At 37.8% G+C, this 25,321-nt stretch overlaps 1 protein-coding gene across 1 annotated transcript in view; it reads right to left on the bottom strand.

Moving 5' to 3' along the window:
• GOLGA4 (golgin A4) overlaps window positions 1-25,321 on the bottom strand; it is a 110,950-nt gene that overhangs the window by 12,762 nt on the left and 72,867 nt on the right. Inside the window, exons 17-22 of the mRNA XM_055134558.1 lie at window positions 23,930-24,051; window positions 23,413-23,543; window positions 18,177-18,293; window positions 17,330-17,350; window positions 17,098-17,166; window positions 8,024-8,099 (exon numbers count right to left, since the gene is read on the bottom strand). Of these exons, the coding sequence (XP_054990533.1) occupies window positions 8,024-8,099; window positions 17,098-17,166; window positions 17,330-17,350; window positions 18,177-18,293; window positions 23,413-23,543; window positions 23,930-24,051 (536 nt within the window). The remainder of the gene's footprint in view (window positions 1-8,023; window positions 8,100-17,097; window positions 17,167-17,329; window positions 17,351-18,176; window positions 18,294-23,412; window positions 23,544-23,929; window positions 24,052-25,321) is intronic.

Below are 25,321 nucleotides of genomic sequence, written 5' to 3'. Positions count from 1 at the left end.
TTCACTTGTAAGACATAACAAGAACTATTAAAGTAATTTATTTTTCACATCTTTTTCTTTTCTCTTAATCCCCTTCTGACTCTTCTTTCTTCTGGTTGACAATTTCAAAAAACTACACTTCAAGAATACAAAACTTCTTTAAAACTGATATTTCTCTCCCATTTTTATGTGGTTAGCTTTAGACAATTAGAAAATTAACAACCATTTTTATTTTGTTATGACACAGTATCTGAAAAATACCATTCTCATATTTCTAGCATTTAAACCCTCTAAGTACGTAAGTCAAAACACAAAATAAACAACTTGAAATGGCATGAAATAGTATTAATGACATTTTAGTATGTTTAAAATAATGTTGACTAAGTGTTCTGAAGACTCTCACAAGAGCCAGGGGCTGGCTCAGAGGTTTAGAGTGCATGCTTTGCATGCAGGAACACCGGGCTCAGTCCCCAGAAGTGACTCCCAGGCACCAAGCGGGGAGGAGTCCCAGAGTTCTCATATAGTTAGCTATCTACTAAGCTCCAATTCAAACTTAAAGTAAAGAAAAAATATAATTCAGGCATATAAACTCACATTATGACAACTTATAATCTGAACAAATTTTCATTTATGCATTAAAGAAAGAGTGTGTTTACATCCACTTCCAAAAATAATGGCTATACATGAGCCTTTTAAAAAAAACTACAATTGGGGCCAGAGTGATAGTACAATAGGTAGGTCATTTGCCTTGCACACAGCCTACCCAGGTCCGTTCCCTGGCTCCCCATATAATCCCCTGAGCCCTGCCAAGAGTGATCCCTGAGTTTAGAACCAGGAGTAAGTCCTGAGCACAATCAAGTGAGGCCCCCCAACCCCCAATCGAAAAAACAAACAAAAAATCTAAGATCACAGAAATCCCTAAAAAAATTTTTAAAAGGCCTTAAAACCAGAAAGAAACACAGGTTACTAATTTAGAAACAATGATCAGAATGATGCCTCAACAACACAAACCAGAAGACAATGTGGTGATACGTCTCAAATGCTAAACAAACAAACAAAAAAGTCACCTAGAACTCTACAGCTAAGGATATTAACTTCTAAGAATCGTAGACTTCCACTTTGACACACGGCACTGATTAGACACAATATTCCCACAAGAGCTACGCACAAGGCCCAAGCTGGAGCGCAGGGCAGAGTGCCATCTGTCTGAGGGCAGCGGCACTCCGTGTGCCGGTGTGACCTACTTTTAGGATCTACTTTTAGGATCCCAGGCAGCACCACAAGTATGTGGTCTCTGGGGACTACAACCAAGCTTATGTGAGCCCCACAACCAGGTGTGGGACCCCAAGTCACTGGAATAACAACAAAATGAAGAGTCGAAAATTTAAAAACAAAATATACAAAAGATAGAAATTCCAGGGAGGTCAAACGCTTGGTGTGGATAAGCAAAACTTGGAATTTTGAGAGGAGAATATCGGAGGTTGGGTTTATGATCAGGGAGTTTATGAAACTCTCTTCAGACACACAAAAATGATAATGGATTTTCTGCATGGTTAAAATTCTACAACATAAATACTTTTTAAATATTATAAATGCCTGCTGATTCATCCACTGACTTGCCACTTGATTTTATTGATACAACTCAATATTTTCTCTCGATTTACTTGAAAGAAAAATAATTATTTACATAAAGACTTTTCTCATGAATTTTCATAGAAAATAGAAATAGGTTAGCCAAATAGAAATAGAAACTGCCAAACAGAAACAGGATAGATGGCAATTCACTGTGACAACATAAGCAATTTTTTGGTTGATTCCTATGATTAAATACTAGGTAGCAACACAAAGGAATAAAATACAACACACACCTGTCTTGAAGAACTATATTGTGGGAAAAATAGAAAAGATACAGACACGAAAGATTGATTGCAATGAGTAAAATTTTAGAAAAACTACAAGGAAGCAAAATCAGCCAAAAACACTGCAGAATGTAAGGTGCTTTGCCTTGCAGGTGTCGAACCCCAGCACACCTCCAGGGGTCATTCCTGAGCACAGAGCTAGTAATAGCCACTGAGCACCTCTGGGTACAGCCCAAAGCACATCGCTCAGACCCACAAACAAAACAAAACTAGATTAGTAATTGCCAAAGGCTCCAGATAGGAAATGATGACAACAGAGCACAAGATTACTCTTGGTGGTAATGGAAACATTCTCTAATTTTGTCAAGTAAAACTATTTAACACCATTGCATAATTTGTCAAATTTCTTTGAAATGAGTTTTACTATCTGTAAATCATACCAGTGGTTTTCAACCACCAGTCTTCAGACTGGTACAGGTCCCCAGGTGAAAAACCACTGAGCTTTGCCTTGAAACCCTGATTTTAAAAAAACAAAAACATAATACAGAAAATTACACTGTGCAACAAGATAATACAATTCAAATATCATAAACAAATACCCAAGTTGAAAATGGTCTTTTATTGTAACACTACATTTCTTTTGGTTTAGAATTTAAACCACAATTTTCTCAGTAAATACAAATAAAACCTTTGGAGGTGTCATTTACACGAGACTGGCAAAATCTTTAAAGTCGGCTAATAACCTGAAAAAACAGCTGATAATAAACACTGGTGGAATGGGAAAATAACTGTGCTGCTCTGAGGGAGAGATACAATCACTACAGACAACAAAAGTGACATCACTTTATCAAACCTACAATGTGGAAAGACAGGCATATTCTGTAACAGAGAAATTCAATTACTACCAATAAAGCCTGTACAAACGCTTCACATGCAGCCAAAAGATCAAATAGTCACAGTTCCATTATTTACAAAACACCCAGACAATTCAAATGTCTATCAGCAAGAGAATAAAATGTTAAATAATTATAATTAGTATTAAATTTAGCATTGAGTTAATAGTACCTAAAACACTTCATTTTTAAAAGCATAGGACCAGAGGAATACTAAGTGGGTTAGTATGTTTGCTTTAAATTCTGCCAACCTAAGTTTGAATCACATATGGTCTCTTGAGTATGGCCAGGGAGCACTCCTGAGCTCAAAGTCAGGAATGCCCCATGGGGACTGTAGTGCGTTCAAACGACAATCACCACTTACCCCAAGGCCCGCACCCCCACACACATAATGTATACTTTTTATACAATGTAATGTTTTACTCAAAGCATACTTTACAAACACATTAACAAGAAATAATGGTAATACAATATTTCTGCTTTTAAAAAAAAATAGTATACGGCCAGAGTGGTAGTATAGTGGATAGTATAGTGGATAGGGCAGCTGCCTTGCTTGCACGTGGTCAATCACAGATTGATCGCCAGCATCCTACATGGTTTCCTAAGCACCACCAAAAGTAATTCCTGAGTACAGAGCCAGAAGTAGCCCCCGAGCATTGCCAGATGTAACTCAAAAGCAATCAAACTAGATAGATAGATAGATAGATGGATGGATGGATAGATAGATACTGGAGGTCATGTCCACAAACTGCCTCCAGCTGCTACTTAAGCTCCTTAACAGCCATGATCCAGAGATACACAAAAGAATCTCAACTGAGCAGCTGGCTGCAGAGATTTCTCCAGACCTTAATTATCTAAAATTTTAGAATTCCTGGAGTGGGCGGCCACAAGAGTGGCTGCACAACATTTAAGCTATTCATAACAGGCAATACAAAAGAGAGTATGGGGGAGATTGTCTATCACAGAGGCAGGGAGATGGGTGTGATGGGGGGAGGATACTGGGGACCTTGGTGGTGGAAAATGTGCACTGCTGGAGGGTTGGGTGATCGATCACAGTATGACTAAAACTCGAAGAGGAAAGCTTTGTAACTGCATCTCAAGGTGATTTTTAAAAAATAATTTAAAAATAGAAAAAAAAAAGAAAGATAGACAAGATAGATAGTCTCTTCTGGAACAACTCTAAATGCAAGAGCTTACAATGTTTTACATCGGAAAACAAGTGATTTTATTAAACCTGGAGGCTATTTATAGTTACTTTTATGGAAAAGCAGTTAATACAATTTTTCAGTATATGCACCCCTCTTCACCTTCTCGCAAGTGGAAGCATATGAAAGAAATTTCTTTCTTTTCTTATAATTCTTACTCTTGGTTTTAAGCAACTGAGAGTGTAAATTAGTTATTGTGCAAATAAAGATGTTTGCCAAAATTGTCTACCCATTGCTTCTTATGAAGTCTTTTCAATTAATTTTATTTGGGTACTATTCAACATTTTTAAAGCCAAACTTCATCTGGGTCCAATTTCAAAATGTTTAACTGAAAAATCCATTTAACTACACTTTACACAATCTTAATCAACTAAGTATGTTAGAGATAATTATCTACTTAAAACAGGATTTCTTCAAAAATGCATTAGAATGTCTTTTGAAAATGCAATAATTTAATTAGAAAATAAAAATAAGAAATAAATTTCACATTTGTTTCTACAGGGAAAAGTAAATGTAATAAAAGAGGTATAAGATTACTACACAGAACAGTAAATATGCCTGACAGAAATTAAATGAAACCAAATGAATGTTAAGATGCCTTATAATTATGAATTAGAGACTCAATACCACATACACGCCAATTCTCTTTAATTTTCTATGAAATCCATGCAATCTTAATCATAATTCTCCTAGTTTGCATGTAGTTAACTTAAGAATGTGATAATAAATTTTATATGGACTTTCTTTTATTTTTTTGCTTATTGGGTCACAACCAGTGATGCTCAGGGGTTACTCCTGGCTCTGCAGTCAGGAATACTTCTGGTGGTGCTTGGGGGACTATATGGGATGCCAGGAATTGAACTTGGGTGGGTCGTGTGCAAGGCAAATGCCCTACCTGCTATCCTATCGCTCCAGCCCTTATATGGACTTTTAAAAAAACTAAGATTAGCTAAGACATTTTTGAAGAAAATAGAGAGGGTTATCTCTAACTCAACAATAAGACTAAATAAGATCATAAAATCATGATAATTAAGAGTGAGGTAAGAAAGCAGACAAATATGAGTCAATGAAACAGACCACAGATATCAGAAACGGGCCCTCAAAATATGGACAAAATGGCCATTAATGGCCTCCCAATTCAACCCCCCATATGGCAAAAACACAAAGCAACATATAAGTTTATTCTGAATTTCCAGAGACAGGTATTAAGGTAACCACGCAGACAATGTGGGAAATATTCTACTTACAGAAGGATCTTAGTAAATACATGCTCAAGAAATGATAGAAGTGAGAGTAGAGATTAGTTATTGTACAAATAATGATGTTTGCCAAAAAATCATTGTATAATGGTGAACTATCACCACCACACAAGGAGTAAAGAAAGAACAGATCTAGGAAGTCACCCACCAATGGTTGCTAAAGATGGATCAGACAGGCAACACCTGAAACTGTAGTGAAAAAATGTTAAATGACAAAGTATGATGTGTCTTTTGATGTGCAGTAACATGTAGTGCATTGGTCCCTTTGTGGGTATGATTGCCAGCAATGCAGACTGGAATCTCATCACGATCCTAGTTTAACTACAAGGGGATGGAGAACCAAGAATTCAGAATATGTTACACTCAAGCTCAAGACAACAAAGGGGAAAACAGAGAGAAAAGGAATTTTAGTTTTGGAAAGGTTCAAAATCTTTTTGATTGAGTTCTCAATCAAATGTTTTAACATTAGTTACTTAAAATTCCCAAACAAGCAAAATCTAAGTAAAACGTTGCTTAGAAAGATATGCAAAAGTGGTAAAAGTCAGAAAAAACAATCAGTATGAAGGGAATTCGAATAAAGATAGTATTATAGAGACAAAAACAAAGAACTGCAGAATATTTTATTTCTTTCTGCATACCAGGTGGTTATTTCACCCTCACCTTTTTTTTGTTTGGGGGCCACCCTCCACTCCCACCCTGACAACCTCCTCTGTGCTCAGGGCTTACTCCTGGCTCAGTGCTCAGAGAACCATATGCAGTACCAGAGATAGAACAGGAGTTGTTGAGTGCATGGCAAGCAATTTACCTGATGTACTCTCTGGTCCCTTGTTCTTATAACAAAGGAGAATGCAATGAAATTAATGTTTATATTTAACCAGAGGGCTCAGGTGTTGAAAGGATTCAGTGAGCCTAGACAAAAATGTATTTCTAATAGTGCTTAGCATTTAGTATTTTGTATGTTATCTATTAAGTAAAACTGCACATATGAATCCATTTTACAATTTAAAACTGAAAAAAGAAAATTGTTGGTGGAATTCTGAAGCTGAAACAAACCTAAAGAATCAATGCTGTTCTCCACACACTGCTGGGCTCTGATTCAACCCAGTTCTCTGCTGAGAGTCACATATGTTGACTCAGCCATGGCAAACAACCTCTGTAGCAGGAGCTTTCCCAGCAATGAGCTGTAGGAAACTTCCAAGTTGGTTTTCTCTTCCTTCTGAAGAGCATTTTGGAAAGAACCCAAAGCAAATCCTTTAATTTAATTAAAAACTGCATATTTTATGCTATTTCATAGCAAGAATTTTCAAAAACACAAAAGAATGCAAAATGGCTTCATGCCCTACCACCTCCTATGAAAGAGTTTTAAAAATATTTAGCAAAATAAAACTATTTTTAATGTAACATGGCAATGAAACAGAATGAATCATGAGATTATTCAAAAATCATGATTATCTCAAGGTGACAACTACCTAAACACTGAAGTTCATGGCTAAAATTCTCTGAGTGTAGCATACATTATTTAAATCAAAGAACAGTATATCCACACCATCCTATCTCATAATGTCATATTAAATACTGGAGTTGGGGGCTGGAAAGATAGCTCAAAGAGCTGAATGCACGCTTTGCACGCAGGAGGCCTGGGTTCAATACCTGGCACAACTGCATGTAACCCCAAAACAAACAAATTGCAACAACAACAAAAAGAATGTCTATAAGGGCCTGGAGCGGTAGCACAGCAGGTAGGGCGTTTGCCCTGCACAAGGCTGACCTGGGTTCAATTCCCAGCACCCCATCTGGTCCCCCGAGCACCCCTAGGAGTAATTCTTAAGTGCAAAGCCAGGAGTAACACCTGTGCATGGCCAGGTGTGACCCAAAAAGGAAAAAAAAAAAAAAAAAAAAAAATATATATATATATATATATATATATAGTGGTCAGGACTGGATCGACAGGACAGCAGGGAGAGATCTGCTTGCACACAGCCGACCCCGGTTCAATCCCTGGCATCCCCTATGGTCCCTATGGTCCCTTGAGCAACACTAGGAGTAATTTCTAAGTCTAGAGTCAGAAGCAACCCCTGGGCATCGCTGGGTGTGACCCAAAAAGAAAAAAAAAAGTTAAAGTAGTGATCACATATTGAGGGATTAAGGTGCAAGACTTTCAAGTGGGCAAGTGTGGTCCAATCCCAGGCACTACACTAGCCCCTGAGCATCACCAGGTACAGTCCCGAAGCAACCCCAGGAGCCGCGCTGCAGGCCCCAGCACTGCCAATGTGGCCCAGGTTATGCCTGGCAAGGCACGGCCTGAGCAGCAGTTCATCCTCAGGACACTGAATTGAAGTGCCAGCCACGATGGCTGAGAAACTGCTGAAAGGGGCTCCTTGGAGCCCCTGAGCACTGCTTGGGAGGCCCCCAAATAAGTAAATAAAATAAAAACAGTAACTACAGCATGACTGTTAACAAAGAAAAAAAACGGAAAAGATCTAAAATACATAACCCTGTGTGTATATGAATGCATGTAATAGATTATGTAAATATTTGCATACATAGAGAATAATCTGAAAAAATATAAATTGTCAACCACATTCATCTGCAAAGTGGGGAGAAACAGGAATTTGTGGTTTTGTTTTAAAAGTACAGCTCTTCTTTTTAACAGTAAACATGCCTTCATTAGTTTTAGATTACTACCATTTCTTCCGTTAAAACCAGCTGTTAATGGAAAATTAAAAACATAAAATATAAGGAATTAGATTAGCATAGACAAAAATAAAAATCATCCATAAAGCCATTAAGAAATAGCCATGTTTAATATCAGATGAGCTCACTCTTACCTTTACAGGATGTCTCTGCATTTGCTCCATGTACATTCTTTTCGTATTTCTTCAAACGGTCTTCTAGATTATGAATCTAAAAGAGCAAATATGCAAATCAAAGGAGTCATATGGAAACCACATGCAAAAATAAATGACTGCTTTATCTACTAGATTTTTAAAGCCAAATATCTACTAGATTTGTAAAGCCAACTATAATTCATACAAATGTCTCCTTAAATATGACAACATAAGCACAGACAACAGAAAAAAATATTTGGACTGTACCTAAAGTAAAACTTTTGTACTTAAAAGAATGTTATTAAGAAAGCGACAAGGAAATGGAGAAAATAGTTGCAAGTTATATATCTGATAAGAACTATTCCAGGGGGCCTCAGGATAACTTAGTGGCAAAAGTACCTGTTTTATGAGCCTGAGAGGGCTGTGAGGCCAAGAGTTCAATCCACAGCTTATGAGTCCACACCACAAGCTCTACCCTTAGGGATTCCTGTCACCTCAAGAAAGTGCATGATCTCTGGTGTCTGCAATCAAGTGTGTATGCAAATACCACCAATTTAAGTGTATGGAGCCTGGCAAGTGGCACAAGTGTGCAAGCACACAATCCAGTCATTATGGTAACAACAAAAGGGATGGGAAAAGGAATAAATAAAATAAGAATAAACTTAAAATTACAAACAAAAACTTGTTGGTGAGGAGCTGAAGAAATTGAAATCCTTATGCTCTGTTATTCAGAATGTAAAATGGTGCCACAAAAAGTCAAACATATAATAATTACCATATGACCTAGCAATTATACTCTTGGTTATATACCCCAAAGAACTGGAAATAAGCATTCAAAGAAAAAATTGTACACAAATGTTCCAAGCAATACTATTTACAATAGTCAAAATGTTAAAGCAATCAAATGTCCATCCACAAATGAAAAAATAACATGGTAAACTTATTCAATGGAACCCATACAGCCATAGAAAAAAACGGCGCATTGAAAGATGCTTAAAAATAAATGAAGTTTGGTGCTAGAGCAATAGCACAGCAGGTAGGGCATTTGCCTTGCACGAGGCTGACCCAGGTTCGATTCCCAGCATCCCTTACGGTCCCCTGAGCACTGTCAGGAGTAACTCCTGAGTGCATGAGCCAGGAGTAACGCCTGAGCATCGCTGGGTGTGACCCATAAAGCAAAAAAGTAAAAAGATAAAAAATATATGAAGTTTAAAAAAATATCAGGCTAAGTGAAAAGAACCATACGTGAAAAAACATACACTATCCTATTTATATAAAATGATCTAGACAGGAAAACCCGTACACGTAGAAATCATTATATAGCCTCCATGGGTAAGGGACTGGTAACCCAAAACAACTATTTAATGTGTATACAGGTCTCCTCTCCAAGGCCATCAAATGTTTTGGAAGTAGATGACAATAATGAGTTCAAACATTGTGAATGAGGAGCTGGAGTGATAGTACGGCAGGCAGAGTGCTTGCCTTGTACATGGCCAACTCATTGGCCCAGATACAATCCCCAGCATCCCATATTGTTCCCAACCCTTGCCAGGAGTGATCCTGGAAAGCAGAGCCAGGTCTGGTCCCAAAACAAAGCAAAAAAAAAACTGTTAATGAATTGTCAATAAACTGTACATTTTTAAATGATTAGCATGACTGACATGTTTGAGGAGTATTTTGCCACAATAAAATAACAAATACAAGAGACACAGGATAGCAGGTAGGGTCTTACATGTGGCTGATCCAGGTTCAATCCCAGGCACCACATATGACAGTCTCTCGAACCCCACCAAAAGTGATCCCTAAGCACAGAGTCATAAATAGCCAGCTGTGCCCAAAAGCAAATACAAAAATTGTCATGCTAGAAGAATTAAAAAATTTGATATGATGAAGAGTTTTTTTGAAAAAGAAGCGACATCTGGTGGTTCTTGGGGGCTATTCCCTGATATGCTCAAGGGCTATGCAATGCCAGAGATTAAAGTTAGGAATTACACTCATGTGTTCCAATCCTTTAAAGCCATCTCCCCAACCGTAAAGAGCACCATGAGGAGTGATCCCCAAGCACAGAGTAGGGAGCAGCCCCTACGCACTGCTGAGTGTGGTGCAAACCCTCCACATCAAAAAGAAAATCTTAAAGCAGAAAGCCTGTGGGGCTGGAGTGATAGAACAACGGGTAGGGCATTTGCCTTGCACGTGGCCGACCTGGGTTTGAATCCCAGCATCCCATATGGTCCCCTGAGGCCACCAGGGGTGGTTCCTGAGTGCATGAGCCAGGAGTAACCCCTGTGCATCGCCGGGTATGACCCAAAAAGCCAAAAATAAAATAGCAGAAAGCCTGAGAATAGAAAATCTGGGAAGTAGAAGCATTATCTACTTATGGTATTTTATGGGATCCTGTAAATTCACACGTTGGCCTCTTATACAGAATTTTCACCAGTGTAGCCTGGTTATCTCAACTACATTAGGAATAGTCTATTAGCCTATTAGTCTAATAGTCTATTAGCCCCTACGTCAATCAACATTTCCCCAAGACTCATAAAAGTCAAGAAACAATACAACACAAATCAAAGACTAGCAGCAAGTTCAGGCCAAAAAAACACATTCCCTGAATCAACAAAAGAAGCTCCACATGATTACAAAGGAACACCAATTGGAAAGGAGTATCTTTGATGGGGAAAGAAGAGACCAGCACCCACTGACTTCCCCCAGAGTTCTCTCTGGCAATGAGGTGAGGACACCAATAGTGAATTAAAAAGAATCACCTCCAGACTCCCTGAGGCACCATGAAAAAAATTGCAGAACCCCATCATGGGGAGCGGATAAAGATAGGGGCCCTCAAGCCTCAATAAGGAATATCCATCTACATAATCTCTCTGATAAATAATTAGAGAGAAAATAGTAAGGATATTTAATGAGCTCAAAGAAATAGTGGAATGGCCATCAATAAAACACAGGAAGGGGCTGGGGCAATAGCACAGCAGGTAGGGCGTTTGCCTTGCACACAGGTTCAATTCCCAGCATCCCATGTGGTCCCCCAAGCACCCTCAGGATTAATTCCTGAGCCCAGAGCCAGGAGTAACCACTGAGCATCACGGGTGTGACCCAAAAAGAAAAAAAAAACACAGGAAGATATAAAAGAGACAGTGGATGGACATTCAGTAAACCACTAGAGGATAGAACAGCAGAAATAAGAAAACTACGAGCAGAAATGTCATTATTTAAAAAATTCAGTAGGTAAAATGAAAAACTCAATGGATGCCCTCAATATTACAGTAATAGCAGCTGAAGATAGAAATCAGTGAACTCGAAGACGAGATGCAAAAAACCTCTAGGCAATAGCAGAAGATGGAAAAAGACCACAAAGTAAATTAATGGCAAACAAGGGAACTTTAGGATAACTCAAAAAGAACAACACAAGAATCCATGAAATCCCAGAGAGGCAGGGAGGCAACCCCAATGAGGAAGTACAGTCAAAGACATCACTGCTGAAAAGTTCTCAGAGCTGAAGAATGCTAGCATCCAGATCCAAGAAGCCCAGAGTGTACCAGCTAGAAGACACCCTAATAAAAAGACTCTAAGACATACCCTAATCAGAATAATGAAAACCACTGATAGAGATACACTACTGAAAGTAGCAGATCAAAGAAGGAAATTACATACAAATGAGCAGCCCTAAAATTTACAGCAGACCTATTGAATGAGACCCTCCAGGTCTGAGGTCAATGGTGGGATTATAGTAAAAAAAAATTAATTAATGAAATGAAGAGCTCATGAGGAGTACTTTACCCAGTCAGACTCACAATCAGATCTGAAAGAATAATATACAACTTCATGGATAAAAAAATAGCTCAGAAATTTAATAGACTCAAATCAACTTTGAAAGAAGAACTAAAGGGGTTACTTTAATGCAAGACAAACCACACAAAGACACCAAACTTCTATAGAAAGATGGCACAAAAAACCCATGACTACAATCTCTCTCAATGTCAATGATCTAAACACACCAATTAAGAGACCCAGAGTGGAAAAATGGATTTAGAAATTGAATCCAACATTCTGCTCCTACAATAAACACATTTAAATTGTCACAGCATACACAAGACTCAAAATCAAAGGCTGAAAAACAATTCTTCAAGCAAACAACTCCTTCAAAAAGGCCAGGGTGGCCTTACTAGTATCTGACAATACAGACTTCAGGCTTAAAAAGGTCTGACAACAAAGAGACAGTGAAAGTCATTTATTAATAATCAGGAAGAAATTATAATCTAAACATAATGAGGGACCAGCAAAACAAAACAACTGGGCTGGTAGACTTCAAGGAGGACACTGACAACAACACAACAGTAGCTGGAGACTTCAACACTACCTTGTCACTTCTTGATATATCGAGACTAAAGCTCAGCAAGAAAATACTGGCTTTGAAGGAAGAAATGGAAGAGTCTAATAGATATATACAAGGCTTTCTGTCCCCAAAAAGTCAAATATACATTCTTCTCTAGTGCATATGGGTCATTCTTCAAGATAGACTACATGGTGGGCCACAAAACATACTTCCATAAAATCAAGAGTATAGAAATTATATCAACTATCTTTTTGGACTATGATGCATTGAAACAGAGAATATAATCAAACATCTAGAAATTAAACAGCTCACTACTGAACAACCAGTGGGTCAAAGTGGAAATCAAAAAGATTCCTGCAAACAAATGAGAATGGGGACACGAGCTACCAGACCTGTGGGACACAACAAAAGCAGTGCTAAGAGAAAATTTTATAGCTCTATAGGCACTCATCAGGAAGGAAGAAAGGGTCCACATAATAACTTGACTTCACAGCTTAAGATCTTGGAAAGTGACCAATAAAAGGAGCCCACACCAGGCAGGAGGAAGGAAATAATAAAACTTAGAGCAGATGTTAACAAGCTGGAATCCCAAAAATCGATCAAAAAGATCAATGATGGGCTGGAGTGATAGCACAGCGGGTAGGGCGCTTGCCTTGCACGCGGCCGACCCGGGTTCGATTCCCAGCATCCCATATGGTCCCCTGAGTACCGCCAGGGGTAATTCCTGAGTGCAGAGCCAGGAGTGACCCCTGTGCATCGCCAGGAGTGACCCAAAAAGCAAAAAAAAAAAAAAAAAAAAAAAAGATCAATGAAACCAAGAGCGGGATCTCTGAAAAAATAAACAAGATTGACAAACCGCTAGCAAAACTCAAAGAGAGAAAACCCTAGTAAAACTAAATCAAAAATAAAAGGGGGAATGTAACAATAGATACCATAGAAATTCAAAGGATCCATCAGAGATTACTTTGAGAATTTTTATTCTACAAAACAAGAGAACCTAGAAGAAATGGATAAATTCCTGGGTTCCCATAACTTCCGAAGACTGAATCAAGAACATTTGGAATACTTGAATAGACCTATCACTATGGAGAAAACTGAAATGGTAATCAAAAGTCTTCCCAAAAACATATTGGTGGAGGGAGGGTCACACTGGTGAACACTAAATGTTGGAACTGAAACACTGAATGTTTGAAACAACTATATAATGAACAACTCTTTAAATCACGGTGCTTTTAATAAAAGTTAATTTATTTTTAATTTAAAAAAATAATTTAAGGGACTAGAGCGATAGCACAGCGGGTAGGGCATTTGCCTTGCACGCGGCTGACCCGGATTCGATTCCCAGCATCCCATATGGTCCCCTTAGCACCGCCAGGAATAATTCCTGAGCGCAGAGCCAGGAGTGACCCCTGTGCATTGCCGGGTGTGACCCAAAAAGCAAACTAAATAAATAAATAAATAATAAATAATTTAAAATAATAAAACAAAAACCACCATTAAAAGAAGGAAAAAAAGAAAGAGAAAGTCTTCCCTAAAACAGAAGCCCAGGTCCAGATGGATTCACTAGTAAATTCTTTCAAACCTTTAAGAAGGACCTATTGCCAATCCTTTTTATGTTTTTCCAGGAAATTGAAGAAACAGAAACACTCCCAGTTTCTCTGAAGCAAACATCACCCTGATAGCAAAAGCAGAGACCACACGCACAAACACACACAAACACACACACACAGAAAGAAGAATTACAGGTTGATATGCCTGATGAAAACAGATGCAAAGATCTTTAACAAAATATTAGCAAAATAGAATAAATAGAATCCAACAACTCATCAAAAAGATCATACATCATGACCAAATAGGATTGATCCCAGGGATGCAAAATGGTTTAACATTCACAAGTCAATCAACATTATACGTTATATCAATAAGAGAAAAAATTAAAACCATATTATCATATTGATAGATGCAGAGAAAGCATTTGACAAGATTCACCCATTCATGATTAAAACTCTCCACAAAATTAGAGTTGAAGGAACTTTTATCAATATAGTCAAAGCCATCTACCACGAGCCCAGAGCAAACATTATTTTCAATGGGGAAAAAAACAAAAGCCTTCTCTCTAAGATCAGTAATAAAACAAGGTTGCCCACTCTTGTCACTCTTTCCTATCATAATGGAAATACTTGCCAAAGCAATTAGGCAAGAAAAAGGTGTTAAGGGTATCCAGATAGGAAAGAAAGAATTCGAGCTTCACTATTTGCAGATGACATGATACTATATTTAGAAAATCCTAAAGACTCTTTTAAAAAGCTCCTAGAAACAATATATTTGTACAATAAAGTGGCAAGCTACAAAATCAATACATAGACGTCTATGAACTCCCTATACACACACAAAAAAATTTAAGATTAAAGATTTTTTAAAATGCTGTTCACAATTGTACCAAATACCAAAAGCAGAGAACACACACACACACACACACACACACACACACACACACACACACACAATCAACTACCTTGAAATCAGCTTAGCTAAAGAGGTGAAGGACCTATACCAAAAAAACTACAAAACACTACTTCAAGGGAAAAAAAGAGGACACAAGAAAATGGAAACATCCCCTGCTCAAGATCTGGGAGAATCAACATCACCAAAATAGCAATACTCCCTAAATCATTATACAGATTTAATGTAGTCCCAATAAAGAGACCAATGACATTTTTCAAAGAAACAGATCAAACACTCCTGAAATTTACATGGAACAATAAACTCCCCAAAATAGCTAAAGCAATCCTTAGGGAAAAGAAGATGGATCACCTTCCCTAACTTCAAACTGTTCTACAAAGCAGCAGTAATTAAAATAGCATGATACTGGAATAAAGACAGACCCTAAGATCAATGGAATATGTCCTGACACAGAGCCTCAAATACTGAATCATTTCATCATTCATAAAGAAGCAAAACTTATGAAGTAGAGCAAGAAAACAAGTGGTACTTGAGAAAACTGGGCAGCTAGATGCAAAAAATATTAACTCAGACCTCTAACACCAGGCACAAAAGTTAGATCAAAATTGATTTAAAACCTCAATATCAAACATGAAGTCATAAAGTGCAGAGAAAAAACCGCAGGCAGAACTCTCCATGATGTAAAAGCTAAAGATATCTTCAAGGAAACACCACTGACCAAGCAAGTGGAAGCAAAAATAAACAACCTGGACTACATTGCAAGCTTCTGTACCTTAAAAGAAACAGTGACCAGGATACAAAGACAGTCCATGGAATGGGAAAAATTATTTATCCAACACCTATCTGATAAGGAGTTAATATCAAAGATATATGAGGCACTGGTAGAATTTTACAAGAAAAACACATCCAAGCCCATCAAAAAATTGGGGGAGAAGAAATGAACAGAAACTTCCTCAAAAAAGAATATAAATGACCAAAGGCATATGCAAAAATGCCTTACACGACTAATCATCATGGAGAGGCGAATCAAAACAACAATAACAAGATATCATCTCACACCACAGAGACTGGCACACATCCAAATGAACAAGAACAATCAGTATTGGTCCAGACGTGGGGAGAAAGGGACATTTATTCATTGCTGGTGGGAATGCCAATTGGTCCAGCCTTTTTGGAAAACAATATCAGCATTCCTTAAAAAAACAGAAACTAAGCTTCCATATGACCCAGAATACCACTCCTAGGAATATACACTAGGGACTCAAAAACACACTGCAGAAAAGCCATTTGCACTCCTATGTTCAGCACAGCACCATTCACAATAGCCAGAATCTGAAAACAACCCTAGTGCCTGGGAACAGATGACTGGATAAAGAAATTATGGTACATCTACACAATTGGAATACTATGCAGCTGCTGGGAAAAATAAAGTCATGAAATTTGCTTACATATGGGTGGACATGGAGAATATCGTGCTGAATAAAATGAATCAGAGGGAGGAGAATATACACAGAATGACTGCCCTCATTTACAGGATATAAAAAAACAGTATATAACAGGATATAAAAAAAACAGTATAAGACTAATACCCAGACAGTAGAAAAAGAGCCAGGAGGACTGGTCCATGTTGGAAGCTTGCCACAAGTGTGGGGAGGTGAGGAGACAGTTAGGACAGAGAAAGGACCACTATGAAAATGGACTGCTATGAGAATGATAATTGTAAATGATCATTCTGGACAAAAACTGAGTACTGAAAGGAAGTAAAAGGATATATATGATAACTTTCAGTGTCTGTATTGCAAACCATAATGGGGGGGAGGGAAGGGGTAGAGGGGGGGGGAGAGAATCTGCCATAGAGGCAGGATGGGGGTGGGGAGTGGAAGGGGGAAAATGGGACATTTGTGGTGGAAAATGTACACTGGCAAAGGGACTGGTGTTGGAATACTGTATGACTGAAATCCAATCATGAACAGCTTTGTGACTGTGTATCTCTAAGCGATTCAATTACAAAAGAAGAAGAAAAAGAAACTTTCTTTTACAAAGTTGTTACATATTAAACAAACACAATTTGTTATCCCAAGTGTTAAGAATTAGAATAACAGAATGCAAATGTTCTTCTTTAGATATTCTCTAATACATCGCTTATGTAAGAAAACTGCAATGCCAACTACTAAAATAGTTTTTCCTAATCACCCAAGTGAGGTTCAAATATACATTAACACAGTACAGGAGGTCAATTCAAAATTAAAAGACACAATCCAATCCATACCTGTTCTTTGAACTCTTGCTCTTTTAACTTTGAATCACTGACTAGAGTGGTCTTCTGTGCTAGTTGTGTCTGAAAGAAAAAAAAGTCAGATCTGGAATGTTCCATCGCCTGCCTTTTCATATACCCCAAATGCTTGTTTTTCCTGGTTAAAATCTTATGTTTTAACTTAAAATACAAATTGCTCCTGAACATATATCACCTTCATTCAAATTTGACAAAGAATTAGACTTACCTGGAGTTCCATAATTGTTACCTACAAATGGAAAAAGAAAAGCATGAGTATATATAATACAAAACAAAATGGAACCATTTGAAATAATAGTTGTCTCTTGAGATGCAACAACTTTTAATAATTTGCTTTTAAACTTGGTCTATTTTGCTTTAGAAACTATTATTGTAAATACATGCAAGCATAGGTAAACACAAAGCATACCTTCTGGCTTCTCAAATGGGGGTGCTGTTGGCATGCCCCAAGGAGTAGGGAAGCCACAGGGTACATGACCTATCTTACACAGCAAAGAATTTTACTTAAAAACTGGTATTATAAAATGTTTAGATATCCGTAAAATTCAAAGTCTCCAAAATGATCCCACTGTCTCTGCATCTAGTCCATTAACCAAGGAGAAAAACAGAAAACTTTTTCTTGATGTTACCTAGTTAAAAATATTTTATGACTGTTAATAAGGATACTTGCAAAAGAGCAAAGTACAATATTTAATTTTTTTTCATGAAACATAAAATATAAAATGATTGCACTTTCTATGGACCATTTTTGGTTCTGTCCCAGAGCTAAAAGATTCATTTTCCTTTGCTATTCTTTCCAAGGAAAAGACTGGGAAGCATGTGGTGTAACAGAAATACCTAAGCTCTGAAAACTGGCAGGCTGAATTTAAACTCCCCGTACATTTATTGGGTGAGCATCAACATTTTCACCTTTCAACTTTTGTGTCACTGTCTATGACATGGAAGGAAGACTCTCTTCTGTGAAATGTTTTATAAGAATCACAGGAAGTAAGGATGCAAGACGAATAATGGGAATGACACTATCTTCAGGTAATGGATAAAGCACAGTTCCTCACTTTATCACTGCCAGGGTCTGCCTCTTCTTGCTGGAGCTTTTGCTGGTATTTCTCCTGTAGCTCCTCAAGCTGAGTCTGCAAGTCCAGCACTTTAGCAGTCATTTCTTCTTCACGAGCCTTTAGGATAAGACAAATATGTCAACAAATACTGCAGAAGAAAATGAATCACAAGGTGGCATAGAGAAAAATACCTTTGAGAGAAAGCAAAGGCATAAACACGCTTTAAGATATGAATCATGTTTTTATTGTAATTCATAGCTATGCTCTAATCCCCTTCTTTCAGGCACAGCTTTTAACTCCAAATTCTCTTAAATGTTGTCACTAGTCTGAAGATATTACAGTAACCTTTATTCACTCTGTCCCACCCCACAGAGCTCCCCAACTCGGTTCTTTCCTTACATAGGATACTGAAGGACCAGCAACAAATTTAACGTGTGACAGTGCTACAATGAGCCTATAATACAGAACTTGTGTTTAAGACATGAGAATTTTCTTTTTTTTTCTTTTTGCTTCGGAGCCACACCAGGTGTCGCTCAAGAGCTACTCCTAATTGGGTGCCTGTGGGTCACTCCTGACAATTCCTTGCCTTGGCAGGAATTGAACCTGGGCCTCCCACATGCAAGGCTATGCTCCAGCCTTTGAGATATTCTTGAGAACAATGATGTTCAACTGGCTGGCAACATACTGATCCCAGTAGCTGTGGAGATTTTTTTTTGGCCTACCTATATATATGAGATGAGATTAGGTTAGATAGATAACTAGACAGATATCAAGAGATGGTTCTTTGCCCTAATCCATCAAACATGTGATTCTCTGACATACCTGCCCCTAAACTACACCAGCATTTTCTTGGAGTGAAATGTTCAACTAAACTCTGTTTCTGAAGAAAAAAAAAATTAGATACTGTCCAATATATTGGGGCAAAATGTCTCTATTTGCCCACAAGTTTATAATAAATAAACAAGACTACAAAAGCAACATGTGACTCACTGGTTCAAAGATCCTACTTAGAAAATTTAGCAAACAACAAATCAGATTTTTCCTTAAAGTTTTAATTCTACTCCCTTCAGTTACTAAATTGCATACTTGTATGATTTATCTATCTCATGTTAATTTTAAAATGTGTTAGTATAAAATCCCTTGTTACTAGTTTTTAATGTATATAGCTAAAAAAGAAAAATACATACAATTTGAAAAAAAATGCATCAACTTATCACTTATTTACAATATTTTATACTTTCAGTTTAGCTTCTATTTATCTATATGTGTGTAGATGTCACTACCTCCACCAAAAAAATTTCTCTTATATGTGGGATATAAAGAAAGATAGAGGGGCTGGAGCGATAGCACAGCGGGTAGGACGTTTGCCTTGCATGTGGCTGACTCGGGTTCCATTTCCAGCATCTTATATGGTCCCCTGAGCACCGCCAGGGGTAATTCCTGAGTGCAGAGCCAGGAGTAACCTCTGTGCATCACCGGGTGTAACCCAAAAAGCAAAAAAAAAAAAAGAAAAAAGAAAGAAAGAAAAAGAAAGATAATAAGGGAACAACAAATGGCCAAAGTTATTGGATCTTGGGACTTTTGTTTATAGAACTGAGTTTACATGGGGGCGAGAAGTAACTAGAAGGCAGCCTTGGGACACTGGTGGGAAGAAGCAGACACTATGATGAAGATTGTGGTTTGGGGTTTATATATGCAAAACAAAAAAAAAAACCCTTTAATAGTACTGTAAATCCTGGTGCTTCAAAACAGTGGTTAAAAGAATTAAAAAGAAAAATTGGCAAACAAAGCTCTAGTCTATTTGCTAAATAGAATAGCTTTATTCTACCTACTAAAAGGCTGTTGCCCACTCTTACTTTACACATTTGTCTTGGTAATTACCAGGACTACTGTGTAGAGCAGCCAAGCTCTCTCCTGGCTCTTATAAATACTGGAAAAACCTTCCTCCTAAAAGAACACTTAGGGTTGGAATATTGATCAGATTTGAGTAGTGAAGAAAGGACAAATGTTTGCTGAGTAAGAGACTAAACCTCAAACAAGTATGTGATTTAACAGATGCTGACTTCCCAGAACAAAGAAAATTTTTCAAAAACAGGTAAAGCATAAACTAGAGGATGCTTGAACCAGGAGACACATAGAAAAATTTAACTTAAGTAGCACTTGTCACAAAACTTCTCATCTTAAGCAAGGTAGAAATATCTAGTAACTAAGCCTCCTTTGACATCTTCTGAGAGTCACTTCAGCTTCCATCCCTAAAACAGCATTGATAAGAAACTACTGTCTGCATTACTGCCCAGGCTCCATTTACTACTTTCATCTGCCCTTTCACATCAGATGCAGATGCCTGTGTCAAAGCAGCCTAGCCTTGCTTGACATAATCAGTTGGAAAACTCTATATACAGTTATAGAGTTGTAGATAAGAAATGTAATATAAGCTAGAAAAGGCAAGAATATAAAAGTGTGCCCTGGCTTCATTCCACAATTTGAAAAATAACACTGGGGGCTAGAGAGATAGTACAGTGGGTAAGGCGCTTGCCTTGCATTGAGTTGACCCAGGTTTGATCCCTATCTGTTCCTCTGAGCAATGCCAGGAGTGATTCCTGAGTCATAGAGCCTGGAGTAAGCTCTGAGTATCCTACGGTTTTGCCCAAAACAAACAACAAAAATCACGGAATCACGTAAATACAACTATCTGTGTCATCAAAACAAACCATAAACATAGTAGCTTTTCAAAGAGATTTAAAAAAAATACCAACAAAATGAAATCCTATATAAACCTCCAATTTCATCAATTTTCAAATGGGAGAATGGTATAGAATACATCTCTGAATCAAAAGAATATGGGGTTTGATAAGAATAAACATATCCTTATAGCAATATTTCCATTTAAAATCTGTTTATGATAGAGTCTACATTTGCGGTGTTTACATGGGGACTTCCTATGAAAATCACAAATCAGTCCCACACTTAAGTGGAAAGCATAAGGCTGTCTGTCACATACTGCCCAATACAACAGGCACTAGTCTTCTTGGCTATGAACTGACTATGAACAATTGAAAAGTTGCTGGTCCAAACTAAGAAGGTCTATGAAAGTACAATGAATCTCTAAGAACTAATAGGTAATTTTTAGACTGACTACCCGATCAAATGCGGTATAAAGGATTAGTTAACATTTATTTTTCAAATAAATAACATTTACTCAAAATGTTATTTATTTGAAAAAATAAATGTTATTCAACATTTATTCAAAAAAAATAACATTTATTTTTCAAACTAAGCCCACCTACTTCATTTCATTTTTTAAAAATGTGACTACTTTGAAAATGCGTCTCGTATTTGAGCCTGCATTCTATTTCTAAAGGTAGTGCTGGTCTAAAACACAGGAAGAGGCTTGAAAGAGTGTCCACCCCGTGCAGCTTGCCCACAATCCACTTCCGCTCACTGACCCAATGGGCTAAGCCTGAAGCATGGAGGGCCATTCCCTTTGTCTCCCTCCTCATCCCACACAGTACTTTTCAAAGGCACCACAGCACAGGATAAGTGACTACTTCCTTCCCCCTCTCTACCTGCAGAGATATGACATGGCCCTTGGCTAGCCAACCACCAGATACTTTACACTTTACCCATTCCTAGAGAAAGGAAATTCACAAAAGGGAACTCTCTAGCTGTGGCACAATTTTACTCCTATAAATGAAAGTCCCTGACTTAGCCATCCATGATAAATAACTGTTTCTTTGCGAAGTTCCTTAAATAAATAAAATGTATGAAATTTATAAAGAACCTGCCACTACTCTACCACTGTATAGTTTTAGGAAATAATTTACCTATGTGAAACTTCCTTTTCCTTGCACAAAACAAATCCCAGAAAATGAAACCAAATCAACTTTAATGGATTTTCTAATTCCAACATTTGCTTTCAAGAAACAATAGTACTGTGAGTAGGAGGGGGCTGTTTCTCAAGAGATATGCAAAGGGCCCCATTAACCAGACAGTTCACTGCTAAGGTCCCTCAATACTGACCATCAATGCCACCCCAGCAATGCTTTAGGGCCTCCAAGGCTACACCTGGGAGACAGATGCTCAGGGGACCAGGTGGTGGCCAGGAAACAAACCAGGGCTGGACATTAAGAAGATATGCAGCCTAGCCCCTATACTATCTCCCTGGCCCAAAATCAATAGTATGCATTAAAACTTCTCATTATGTATTTCATGGAAGTATAAGAAAATGTGAAAAGTTCAACTCTTCTTTTTATACTGAGGTTTAAAGCTCTATAAATATGTAAAGGTAATATTTATACTTAAGTGTCATATCACGGAATTTCAGTCTTTTCAATTACATTTAAAATAATTATTCAACTATTTCTTGGCTAAGACTTCTAGTCTGAATGACTACTCAGTTGAGGCATAATTCTCTGATTTATGTAATCTTAGCATGTAATGAAGGAAGGCTTGCAGTAACTAAAGAATCTGCAACCCAACCAAAAAAATATGTACAATGTTTTATACTTGAAATGTTCTAAAGACCAAAATACTAGCTAGCATTTATGGCTTATATTCACCCACACGAATGACAACACTAATCCACCACTAGTAGAATAAATGCAATGAACTAACCCTTCCCTAAATATCAAAGATTTGGCTGATGCAATACATTCTCCCTCCCCGTTTTTTCTCCTTTAGAAATAATGCAAATTGGAGTAGAAACAGAGTAGTTAAGAGGGCCTCCAGGAAATGTTCCAGCTAAGTAACCACATTCATACAAACACTGTCCCATTAGTAAGAACCCATCCAAGCTCCCAATTCTTAGTCCTATATTCTCTCACAATTAAGTCCAACTCTGTGAGAAAGAGAAAGAAGACAACCTATTACTCCCTTAGGTAACTCACTGCTGCTGTAATAATCAACTGCCTGGTTAGCAGAATCTGATCAGTAAATTATAATTTTTGGAGAAATCAATCAGACTCGATATAAATCTACATGCAGTATAGAAATAATAATTTGGGTAATGTTGAACCAAAATGAAAACCCCTCTACATTAGAAAAACAAAACCTGACAAAGTAATTGTCTTTCAAAGACTTCAAACTATTATCAAGGCTAATACAGCTAAATATGAGAGGGAGGAAGGGGGGAGAGAGAGAGAAAGAGGAGGAGAAAGGGGGAGAGGAGTGAGATAGAGGGAGGGAGGGAGAGAAGGAGAAGGGGGAAAGGAAAAGGAGAAGGAAAAAAATACAGTACATCAAGGATTTCTTCATATCTTCTGGCTGTTCTTTGTAGATCATCTTCTTTCTCTGCAATTTTTTTATGTAACTGATTTGTCTCTTCTTGATGGGTCTCCATAAGTTCAGCCTCCACTTCCTGGGCTTTATCTAATAAATGAAAAGTGGACACAATAAGAAAGCACATTAGGTAAGAGTGTCCATATCCCAATTTCAATAAAAACCCTTACTCAATGATTTTAATTAAAAACTTAAGTGTTCTGATGTAAGCTGACAGAAAGGAGTTTCATAAGGTAATTAATTAATGCTTAATTAATTAATGCTTTCAGGTCCCTCACCTGTTCCTTCTCTTGTTAGGGCAAACTGAGTCATGAGGATTTCCATTAACAACCTTTCTTGGGTAAGCATCATTTTTTCCCCTCTGCTATAATTACTTAAAGCACTCAACACAATATGGGAAAAAAATAAAAGTCTGAATTATAGAGTCTCTTTCGATGATTCTGATGGGTCATTCAATGCATTTAAATTTTACTCACCGATGGTTTCTTTTATGGTCATCTCCAGCTCATGTTCCTTTTGTGCCAGCTGCGTGTTAAACTCTCTCATTAGTTGTTTTAATGTGGAATTGTGCTTCAACTCAAGATCTTCCTGCTCCTGTCTAAGTAACCAATACGTAAGAGTTAACTGCTGTTTGGGGCTGGAGCGATAGCACAGCGGGTAGGGCGTTTGCCTTGCACGAGGCTGACCTGGGTTCGATTCCCAGCATCCCATATGATCCCCCGAGCACTGCCAGGAGTAATTCCTGAGTGCATCCCTGGGTGTAAACCAAAGAAGGAAAAAAAGAAATAAGCCACTGTTGGACATGGAACACACTGGTCTTTAAAACAATTTGTACAGTATAATCACTGGTTTAAGAACAGGAGGGGTTGGGGTGGTGGTAGAAAATGGGCACTGGTGGAGGGATGAGTACTTGACCATTGTATGACTGAAATGCAAGCACGAAAGTTTGTAAGTCTGTAACTGTACCTCACGGTGATTCAGTAATTAAAAAAAAAAGTGTCTGTAAGTGTATTCGGGTGCAATAACCCCTTGAAAAGATAAGCTATGATTCTCTCTGGGAGATGGTCCTGGAGGGGGTTGGGGGGGGATTGAGAATCTTCCTCCCCCCCACTTTTAAATTTTTCACCATATACCTCTCTGACATGTAATAACAATGCAATATTAAATATATGTGTGTATGTATGTATTGTTTTATAGCCATGGGTTGCTGAGGATCAAACCCGAGTGCAAGGCAAGCACCCTACCAGCTATACTCTAACTCTGGTCCTAAGAACCAAAGTTTTTAACTCTACTGAAATTCAATTTATATTCCAGATCTCTTAACTTTCATTTCGTATTTTTGAAATCTGAGCTGCCTTCTGGATGGTAGTTTGGTTTGCTTTTACAAGTCACAGACTTGCTCTTTGGCAGCCTATTTTGCAACACAAGCACCCTGCCTGCTGTCCTACCTCTCCAGTCCCTAAAAATAACGTTTTAAAAACTCAAGTAACTACTTGATTGTGAGCCTAACAACCATAATCTTTCTACAAGAAAAGGTTTACCCCATAAACGGACATGAAATACTACTATAACCTTAAATCACCTATTTCTCAATATTTAGCTCACTATATTTAATAGTTCAGGTAGGAGAAACAATTATATTAGGCATACAAAATGAATGCTTTAAAAAGTACTCACTTGGGGGCTGGAGCGATAGCACAGCGGGTAGGGAATTTGCCTTGCACGCAGCCGACCCGAGTTTGACTCCCAGCATCCCATATGGTCCCCTGAGCATGGCCAGGGGTAATTCATGAGTGCAGAGCCAGGAGTGACCCCTGAGCATTGCTGGGTGTGACCCAAAAAGCAAAAAAAAAAAAAAAAAGTACTCA

Source organism: Sorex araneus, chromosome 4 (genome assembly GCF_027595985.1).
Source record: "Sorex araneus isolate mSorAra2 chromosome 4, mSorAra2.pri, whole genome shotgun sequence".
NCBI lineage: Eukaryota > Metazoa > Chordata > Mammalia > Eulipotyphla > Soricidae > Sorex > Sorex araneus.
This window is presented reverse-complemented; position numbering and strand designations above follow the sequence as displayed.